Raw genomic sequence first — 10063 nt, 5'->3', positions numbered from 1 at the left:
ACAGTCTTGTTCCTGAATGTTTCTGCCATTTTAATTGTGCCTAGAGCTTAGGTGCACAATAAACACCGAGTTTGCCAATGACAAACACTTGGCAGCACACAAATTCAGTGAAAGCCTCAGTAATTCTGTTAGAAGACATTTGGGGTTGATGAGGACAAAAAAAAAAAAAAAAGAGAAACAAGCCTGGTGAAGTCAAGTGGCCACTTCAAGGAGCTCACTGCTATTTTTTAACCTAAGAAAATTCCGTACATGCACTATTAGCCACAGGGGAGAACAGGGGTGTTCTGTATGGCAAAAGAGGAAGCTGCAGTGAAGTGAGTAGTAAATGTTTATTTTGAGGATCTTCTGGTGTGACAGTGGTGTTATAAACAATCACATTACATATCATTAATCAACTAGGTGTCTGTAGGTTTTAACTAGTAGCTGATCTCCTATCTTGTTTTTTTCCGGTTAATTTGAATAATCATGCACTGTATGAAAAAGAAACTGATTGCCATTCTCATATCAGTCTTTTTGAGCACTTTTTGAAAAGAGGTCGTTTCAGTTTTGACCACCTGTTTATTGCAGGAGTAAGTTAGGCATTACTTCACATTTTAGCAGCGTGGTAGTCTCTATGGGAACTTTCTTGCCTATCACTTAGATAAGCTGTGCCATTTATTAGGCTAAAATAGCAGTGTTCTAAATGCAGTGGGTAAATTTGGGATTGACTGGATAAAGGTTCAACACTATTAAAGGATTAATAATACTATATTGTGAGCCATAATGCTTTTATAATAAATATGCAACCACCTTTTGGTTATCATCAGTTGGTATTGTATGTTTTGCTGTGGCTGCAGGAATAACAGTGGATTTAGGAAAGTACCAGTGAGTCAATTAAGGATTTTAAGATCCCTGGGAAAAGCCAAGGAATGATCAATCTCTCCTATATACCCAATAAAATCGCTCCAGAAGACAGACTAATACCAATCATTTCATTTACTTCAGGATGTAATATACTATTTAGATCCCAGGAAGATGCTAAATTATAACCTCGTTGAAATATCTGTAGGGCATTTTGTTTTTGCGAAGGCAGTAAAACCAGACAAACGAATAACACACATCAAAATCAGATTTCTAATGTAGGGCTCTGTCCTACTGTTAAAGATGTTAGAAAGATACATACTTAGAATACCACCCTGTTCTCTCTGGGGGAGGCTATATTCAAGATGACAAGTACTCTGACTTACAGACATAGATGTTGTTAATAGGGTCTTTCTGTGATTTTAGCAAAGAGAAACAGTTGAAATGTTACTCTTTCTAACTACTGACATGATTCATCTCTATCACTGGCATATGGTACTACCATTTCTCCTACTGTGGCAAATTCTAGTTTTCCCAAGACCTAACCCTCACTGTTCTGGAAATAAAGCTTAAATATATATATTCCAAACCTTTAAATTAAAATGTTATCCCCATATATTCATGTACCAGGTTAATATCGCCACATATATCCTTTCTAATTTTGGGCTAAACAGATGTGCATTTAGAGTTGTTTAAAGACAACCCAGCTTAATATCAAGAGAAAGTGTGACCTTTCATGGAGTATTTGATGGAAAAAACACTGAGTTTTGACAAATCTTATTTTATTCAGATAGCAGTCTGATCACACATGGTCCAACAACACTCAAATAATAAATCAAATATAACCAGATGTTAAAGATTGGTCTTCAAACATCATAGCCAATGATGCCACGCTTGCCTATGATCTCTCCAACATAAAACCACATCAACACCTCAGTGGCCACCAGACCATTCAGCACAGCTTCCTGAAAAAAGAAGCATATATTTTAAGGTATCTTTATATATATATATATATATATATATATATTTATTTTTTTTTTTTGAAACCATTCTTTTCCAGAATTAAGGAGACAAAGAACATAAAGACACTATTCAAACTAGAAGGCAGTTTTAGTCAAAGTTGAGAATTACTAACATTACTTTTGTTCAACTGCTGAGAACCCTTGAACTTTCAATTTTGTAAGGTAAGTAGTTAGAGCTTATAAATTCTTTCAAAGCATTCTTTACAGACCTGAACTGACTTAACCCTTTCATTATAAGTTTATGAGACACTTTATGGGCCCTAAAACAACCCACATCCTGGATATAGCTGGTGCATTTAGACAGGGCATTCATATGAAAGGATGGCTCTAGGAAGGCCGAGTCTCTGAATAGACATTTTTGTCTGGCAAAAGAAAATCTGCTGAAAGATGAAGTGCTGTCTTCCCCCTTTAGACCTCACTTTTATTCATTTAGTATTTGACTTAACTCTGACCAAGTATCTGGTATTCATATCAACATTTTACTGCCCCAAGGAGAAATATACACATCTGGTTCAGGAAAGCACTGTTATTAATACATGGAGCTAGAATATGGATCTTGAAATTCTAGTTGAAAAAATAACTTTCCCTAACAAAACTAGACCTTTTCCTTTCAGTACTTCTGGAAGTGAATTTTCCCCATCAAATTAGACCAGAAGTTTATGGAAGTCTTCTGAAAAACAACCATACTTCCCAGGATGTAGGCTCTAAAATTAGCAATCATTTAGGCTTTGTGTACTCTGTGCTTGGATCATGCAAATAAAATCCAAGTTCCAGTTCTTTTTTTCCCTTTTTTTTTTTTTTTGAGACGGAGTCTCGCTCTGTTACCCAGGCTGGTGTGCAGTGGTGCGATCTCGGCTCACTGCAAACTCTGCCTCCCGGGTTCACACCATTCTCCTGCCTCAGCCTCCCGAGGAGCTGGGACTACAGGTGCCCGCCACCACGCCTGGCTAATTTTTTGTATTTTCAGTAGAGACGGGGTTTCACTGTATTAGCCAGGATGGTCTCGATCTCCTGACCTCGTGATCTGCCCGCCTCGGCCTCCCAAAGTGCTGGGATTACAGGTGTGAGCCACCAGGTCCGGCCTTTTTTCCTTAAGAGACAGGGTCTCACTCTGTCACCCAGGCAGTGACACAATCATAGCTCACTGCCTCCTCTAACTCCTGGGCTCAAGCGATCCTCTCGCCTCAGCCTCCCAAGTAGTTGGGACTACAGGTGCATGCCACCACACCTGGCACATTTTTTTCACTATTTTGGGTAGAGATAGGGCCTTGCTATGTTGTCTGGGCTGGTCTTGAACTCCTGGCCTCAAGCGATCCTCCTACTTACTTTGGACTCCCAAAGTACTGGGATTACAGGCAGGAAGTGACTGCGCGTGGCTGCAAGTTCCAATTCTTACAGTTTTTAGATTTTATCTTCACAGAATTCAATAAACCAGGTTTGGTATTTTTATCTTACATATAAGAAGTGTTAGCTTCCTGACTGTGACATAGTTCAAGAGATGTTTTGGCTGAACTGGGGACAATCTCAGGACTACAGATGAAAAAAGTACAGACTCAGCAAAGCAAGCCATATTTTAGTATACTGTCTAATATAGGAAAGGAAAAAAAAAATTCCCAATAAAAATGGTCACCTTTTTGCTAGGTTTAAGACTGTTAGGAAACTAAGACATAAAATGGGCTAATTATTTCTACCCAGGTGACAAAATTAGAAAAGTAAGTATCTTCCTCAGCAGTCAAAATTTTTTTCCTCATTATGTTGGATTCAGCCTCATTGGAAACATATATATTAATCAAAACAATCAGAAAAATCCCAAGGGAAGACATTTTCTGTTATGCACATCCGTTTTCATTTAGCCCATGGTTACCTTAACTGTGAGCTGTTTGAAGCTACCAGTCTGAGCACTATTGACTATTTTTTTCAGGCTCTGAATAGCTCTAGGGATCTCAGCAGGGGTGGGAGGAACCAGCTCAACCTTGGCGTAGTACCAAAATGTGGCCAATCGAGGCTTCGAGTAAGTCACAGCAGCTGGAAAACAAAACAAAACAAAAAAACCAGGATGAACTCACTAGAGACCGAAAGAAGCAGATGTGTGGGCTGGACACAAATATTTATTCATGCATCACCTTCATTCACTGCTTGTACCAAATGTACACCCGGTGTGAAAAGTCAAAGCTGCTCCCTGGTAACAAGAGGCTTTTAAAGATGCAGAACACCTGTGCCACAGGGATGTTCAATCAGGCAGGATGCTATAAGCACATTCAATTATGCCAGTACTTCACTAGTGGCCAGCTAGTACTGTACTTCATTTATGAATGGCAAATCTAGCTAACTGTAAAGATGCCAGAAGTTGGATTTAGAAACAAGAGAACAGTCAATTTATTCATATTTTCTTGGTAGAGAGATAAGTAAATTTGAAGAAAAAGGCGAATAAAGGGATGAAGGATTTAGAATGGCACTCTTAAGAACAAGATGGAAAGTTATCATAATATTATACACAAGTTCAGATGGAATTAAAACAACTGGTACCCAATTTGGTATTGTCATCAATATGTGCTGGATTAAATCTTTCTCTTGACAAAAGCACAGCTGTTCCTCTTTCAAAGACACCACAAATAATAAAAGTAAAACCTACATGTATCGTTAAGAGCCCAAACTAGAATCTATTACCAAGCTGGATTCCTCAAGGTATTTACTATTTCAAGAGAAGAGACCATTAACAACCAGGGTAGTTGTGAGAATGTAGTAGTGATTTCAGAAAGAGGAAGACATTTTTTATTTAAAAAATTATGAGAGAGGCTAGGTGCAGTGCTCATGCCTGTAAACCCAGCACTTTGGGAGGCCGAGACGGGCAGATCACTTGTGGCCAGGAATTTAAGACCATCCTGCCCAACATGGTGAAACCCTTTCTCTACTAAAACTATAAAAATTAGCTGGGCATGGTGGTGTGCGCCTGTAGTCCCAGCTACTTGGGAGGCTAAGGCACAAGAATTGCTTGGACAGGGGAGCCAGAGGTTGCAGTGAGCCAAGATCTCACCATGACACTCCAGTCTGGGGGACAGAATGAGACTTTGTTTCAAAAATTACAAGAGAAACGTAATAAAAATAGCATGAAGGCCCATAAAGTGTCTACTGTTCAAAGACAGATTACCCAAGGCTCTTGGTGTTTTTCTTGTATTAATGGCCTCCATTTGAGTATTTCTGAATTACTATCTCCCTCATCTTCTGTGTTTGGGGATATGGGCATACTTTTTCTTTTTTTTCTGAGATGGAGTCTCGCTCTATCACCCAGGCTGGAGTGCAGTGGCGCGATCTTGGCTCACTGCAAGCTCCGCCTCCCAGGTTCACGCCATTCTCCTGCCTCAGCCTCCTGAGTAGCTGGGACTACAGGCGCCCGCCACCACGCCCGGGGCTAATTTTTTTTTGTATTTTTAGTAGAGATGGGGTTTCACCGTATTAGTCAGGATGGCCTCGATCTCCTGACCTTGTGATCCGCCCGTCTCGGCTTCCCAAAGTGCTGGGATTACAGGCGTGAGCCACTGCGCCCGGCCAAGGATATGGGCATACCTTCAAGCAGACACAAAGCTCTAAGAGATAGTTCCAAATAGAACTGCCAATGCCTGTAAGATGGGACAATAAAAAAAAGTACAGTCTTGTGGAACAGTCAACCAATTGTCAACATTATCTCCAACACACAGACATTTCATCCTTAACAAAAAAAAGTGAATCAGTTTACTGTACATAAACACTATTTAAACACTATTTTAGGTGGTAAATTTGTTTCTTAGGGGATACAGGTTAAAGAGTTTGAAACTGCTTTACATGTATACAAGAGATAAAACATAATGAATGGTAGATGATGGGAGCTAGGTTTCTCAGTGGAGGTTGAGTGATGTTACAGGTAAGTAAGAAAAGCAGCAAGAATAAACCCCACGATACTAGGTTAGAGTTGGACTCAGGTTTAGCTTAATATATACACAGACTGATAGACATGGAAATAATTATATATACATACATGCATGTATATACATGGGTTAGTATGCATGTATACACATATATACATCTATTCGGATACCTATCTATATCCCTGTCAATTGAGAGGACCTAGAAGTAGTGATATTCTAGTAGCAAGGAACATAAACAGCACCCAGACCTTAGTTTCTCAATTCTATTGTCCAATAAAAGGAACTAAGGTTCCTTGGCGAAATGGCTGATTCTAAGGCTGGGACAGGGAAAATACAATATAAATCTGAAGCATCTTGTAGTATCAGAAAGGGAGGCGGCATGTCAAAGGGACAGAGGTGCTAACCTGAAAGAGCTCCCAAATAGCCAAGGGTGAAATAATTTGAGCAATAATACGGTATTTGATATACAAAGTATGAAATGAATGTACAAGTCCATACAATAAGTGACTGGATAAATAAATGGAGAAGAGACAAATCTTTCTCACAGAAGAATTCTATTTAATTTATGTAGATATTCCTTCCTACAGGAGATGGAATCCCCCCACTGTAATCACACCCTGCCTTTATGGGACAGGCTTAGTTATTTGCTTCTAAAGAATAGAACACAGAGAGAAAAACAGTAACTTCACAGTGGAGGAACCTATAACCAAGTGATGAAAGCTTGTATCACCAGAAATGTCACATGAATATCATATACCTCCTGACACGTGATTAGGACATCTCATTACTGTGATATTTCCTCAAAATCCATAGTTCCAGACTAAGCATGAGAAAAACACCAGACAAATCCAGATTGGGGAAATTCTTCAGGATACCTAGACAGACACCTAGACAGACAAGATACCTAGATACCTTAAAACTGTCAAGGTCAGGAAAGATGAGGGAAGACTGGGAAACTGTCCTGGACCAAAGGAGGTTGGAAAGACACAGAAACTAAATGCAATGTGGTACACTGGATTGGATCCTAGAACGGGAAGATTACTGGAAAAACTACTGAAATAGAAATAAAGTCTACAGTTAAGGGGAAAAAAAAATCAGACTCTATGATTCCTAGGCAAGCCTGATGATAAATTTACTTATTTCCATAAGCTTCTTTGGCCCCCAGGGGAATTAACAGATATAGTCAGTAATTTCTATTAAATATTTAACATTCACATTTAATACACTAGCCTGTATATGTTATAAAGCAAAATGTATTTCCACGTTAACATTCCAGCCCAGTTGAGTCCTCCTTTCTAAGTACTTTTGGAAGAATAACAAGTTATCTTTCAATTATTTACAATAACGGAGGGAAGGGTTTATATATTTCATAACAAAAAAATTACCTTGGTGTTACTTTTTAGATTTTTATCATAAAAACTAGATTGCAATTCCTTAATATGCGCCATCTAAAAAATGTGAAAGCCACACCAGAAAAAAAAATCCACTTGAAATATTAAGAATTGTGCCTTAAATCATCCACGAAGTCCAGAGTGAAGCCTCCAATCCTTTTTTCTCTTTAGTTTTTTTTTTTTTGAGACGGAGTCTCCTCTGTCACCAGGCTGGAGTGCAGTGGCGCGATCTTGGCTCACTGCAACCTCTGCCTCCTGGGTTAAAGAGATTTTCCTGCCTCAGCTTTCCGAGTAGCTGGGATTACAGGAGCCCGCCACCAAGCCTGGCTAATTTCTGTTTTAGTAGAGATGAGGTTTCACCATGTTGGTGAGGAGGCTGGTGTCGAACTCCTGACCTCAGGTGATCCACCCGCCTTGGCGTCGCAAAGTGCTGGGACTACAGGCGTGAGCCACGGTGTCCAGGCTTTTTTTTGAGACCGAGCCTCGCTTTGTTGCCCAGGCTGGCATGCAGTGGTGCGATCTTGACTCACTGCAACCTCCGCCTCCTGGGTTCAAGCGATTCTCCTGCCTCCACCTCCCAAGTAGCTGCGATTACAGGCATGCACCACCAGGCCTGGTGGTATTTTTAGTAGAGATGGGGTTTCACCATGTTGGCCAGGCTGGTCTCGAACTCCTGCTCTCAAGTGATCTGCCCGCCTCGGCCTCCCAAAGTGCTGAGATTACAGGCCTGAGCCACCGCCGCAGGGCTATCTCTTATGATTAATATAAAATTGTAGAGCTCTATGACAGATAACAATCTTAGTGAAGTAAAAGATTTTTTTGTAAGCTTAAGAAATTCTTTGGGAAAATGTGTAAAATGTTTCACTAGTAGGCTGTGAGGTTCTGCAGGAGAGCCTTCAATAACTCATAGTTTGGCTGGTGATGGAGGGAAGGGAGGAGAGAATGGATAAAATACCAAGCTGGCACTGTGGCTCACGCCTGTAACTCCAGCACTTTGGGAGGCCGAGGCGGGAGGATCCCTTGAGCCCAGGAGTTAAGAGACTAGCCTGGGCAACATGGCGAAATCCCGTCTCTTAAAACATACAAAAATTAGCCAGGTGTGGTGGCGCGCCTGTGATCCCAGCTACTCAGGAGGCTGAGGTGGGAGGATCGCTTGAGCCTCGGAGGCAGAGGCTGCAGTGAGCTGTGATCTGCCACAGCACTCCAACCTGGGCGACAGAGTGAGAGTCCCTGTCTTCTAGGGAAAAAAAAAAAAAAAAAAAAAAAAAAAAAAAAAAAAAAGAAAGAAAAAGAAAGTACCCAAATCAAACTCAAACATAGCAAAAGAGACTAAAAAGTATTACATTTTTTTTTGAAGTTCTGCTTTCTATTCACATTTCAGAAATCTGGGCGAAAGTTAGAGATCTGACCTTCAGTCAACTTACTGGAATACAGCACATTTAGGAAAACCTTACGTCAATTTATCTTATCTCGCTTCACGAATAAAATGAATAGCCTGCCACTGAGAAGACAACTGAAATATTTACTGGCCAAATAAACTAGTACTCAGAAGCTGTGATTATTCAGGGTTGTTGTGAAATACAGCGGTCTACCAGTGAGGCTCTTCAAGCCGAAAAAATTCCACGAATGCTAAGCTGTAATAACAAAGATTACTATTTATACGGATCCCGTTCTATGCTTCTCGGGGCACGGATACTCATCCATGAAGTCCATTTCCACTTAAAATTTCCCTCGGATTAAAGTGGAAGTATCTTAGAATCCGTCTAGGACAGAAAGCAAAGTCGACATTTCTGTTGACTTCCAAATACTCCACTGACAACCAGACCATGTGATGAGGCCCAATTGATGTACTTTCACACGTTTCTGCCCTTCCTTTTCTTAGCTCTCCTAACAGAGCCATGCCCTCTATATTCCTGCCCTTAGCGATCTCAGGGGGCGTAATGGCGGAGCTGCCGGGCAACGCCGGGCATCCTTCACACTACCTCTCTTCCCAGTGGTGGTTGGATTTCAGGAACTTCTAGGTTGTGTAGAGAACCCAATCTGCAGGTCAGGCGAGCGGAAGGCTAGAGGAGAGTCGCCAACCTTCCTGCTTCCTTCACCTGCAGGCCATCCCGCCCCGGCACCCGCAGGCCCCTCGGGTCTTGGCCGCCCGCTTCTTCCTCTCAGGCCATCGCAGGCCTCCCTGCCGCCCGTGTGCCCGCCTCGGCGGTCTTACATCGCGCTCACCGTTCACCAGAGCCGGGGTCTTCTCCACAAGGTTACGGACAAATTGGGCCATGGTTCTAGGATGCGAAGTCCGTCTCCCGGAACGGCCGGCTGAATGTCACCCGCCGGAAGGACCCGCTGCAGGACCCCGTCCCACTTCCAAGGTCAGGCCGCCTCTTTTCGCGCCGGTCGAGGATATTTAAATGTCCAAAGATCTTTGCAGAATCCAGTCTGTCCACTTACTTTTTTCAACATGGAAGAGAAGGTGGATATGAAAAGATGATATTAGAGAGCATGTGAAGAACAGCGGGATTCCGCAGAGAAGCAGGCATTTTGTTGGGCAGCCACTAGCAGAGGTCCGGAAACCCGGCAAGGAGCGGAAATGCGCATGCGCCCTGAACCTTCAGTGCTCTTCTTGGCGCCGATATCCGCTATTTCGCGTTGTGTGCTTTAGCTGCGTTTCTGAGAACCTATGAAGTCGGTGCTGCAGAAGCATTCGCTGAGATTCTTCTAGTCCCACACGATCGTTGTACAGAGGTAGAGAGGGTCCAAGGCCAAACATATAAAGTTAGAGTCCGAGCAAGCACCACACAACCTGGTACCAGGTTCAACCCATAGCCCTTTTTATTTGAGACAGTCTCGTTCTGTCGCCCAGGCTGAAGTGCAGTGGCACGACTTCGGCTCATTGCAACCTACGTCCCCC

The 10063-nt window shown here is 42.0% G+C and overlaps 1 protein-coding gene across 1 annotated transcript; it reads right to left on the bottom strand.

Moving 5' to 3' along the window:
• Window positions 1–1511: 1511 nt before the first annotated feature.
• Window positions 1512–9582, bottom strand: ATP5MG (ATP synthase membrane subunit g). Its single transcript, NM_001258127.1, has 3 exons — window positions 9382–9582; window positions 3727–3887; window positions 1512–1805 (listed from the first exon to the last, which is right to left on the bottom strand). The coding sequence occupies exons 1-3, from the start codon at window positions 9431–9433 to the stop codon at window positions 1707–1709; spliced, it is 312 nt and encodes a 103-aa protein (NP_001245056.1). The 5' UTR covers window positions 9434–9582; the 3' UTR covers window positions 1512–1706.
• Between the last annotated feature and the right edge of the window lie 481 nt (window positions 9583–10063).

Source organism: Macaca mulatta, chromosome 14 (genome assembly GCF_049350105.2).
Source record: "Macaca mulatta isolate MMU2019108-1 chromosome 14, T2T-MMU8v2.0, whole genome shotgun sequence".
Lineage (NCBI taxonomy): Eukaryota > Metazoa > Chordata > Mammalia > Primates > Cercopithecidae > Macaca > Macaca mulatta.
The sequence above is the reverse complement of the archived record's forward strand: the minus strand, read 5'-3'. Positions and strand labels throughout refer to the sequence as shown.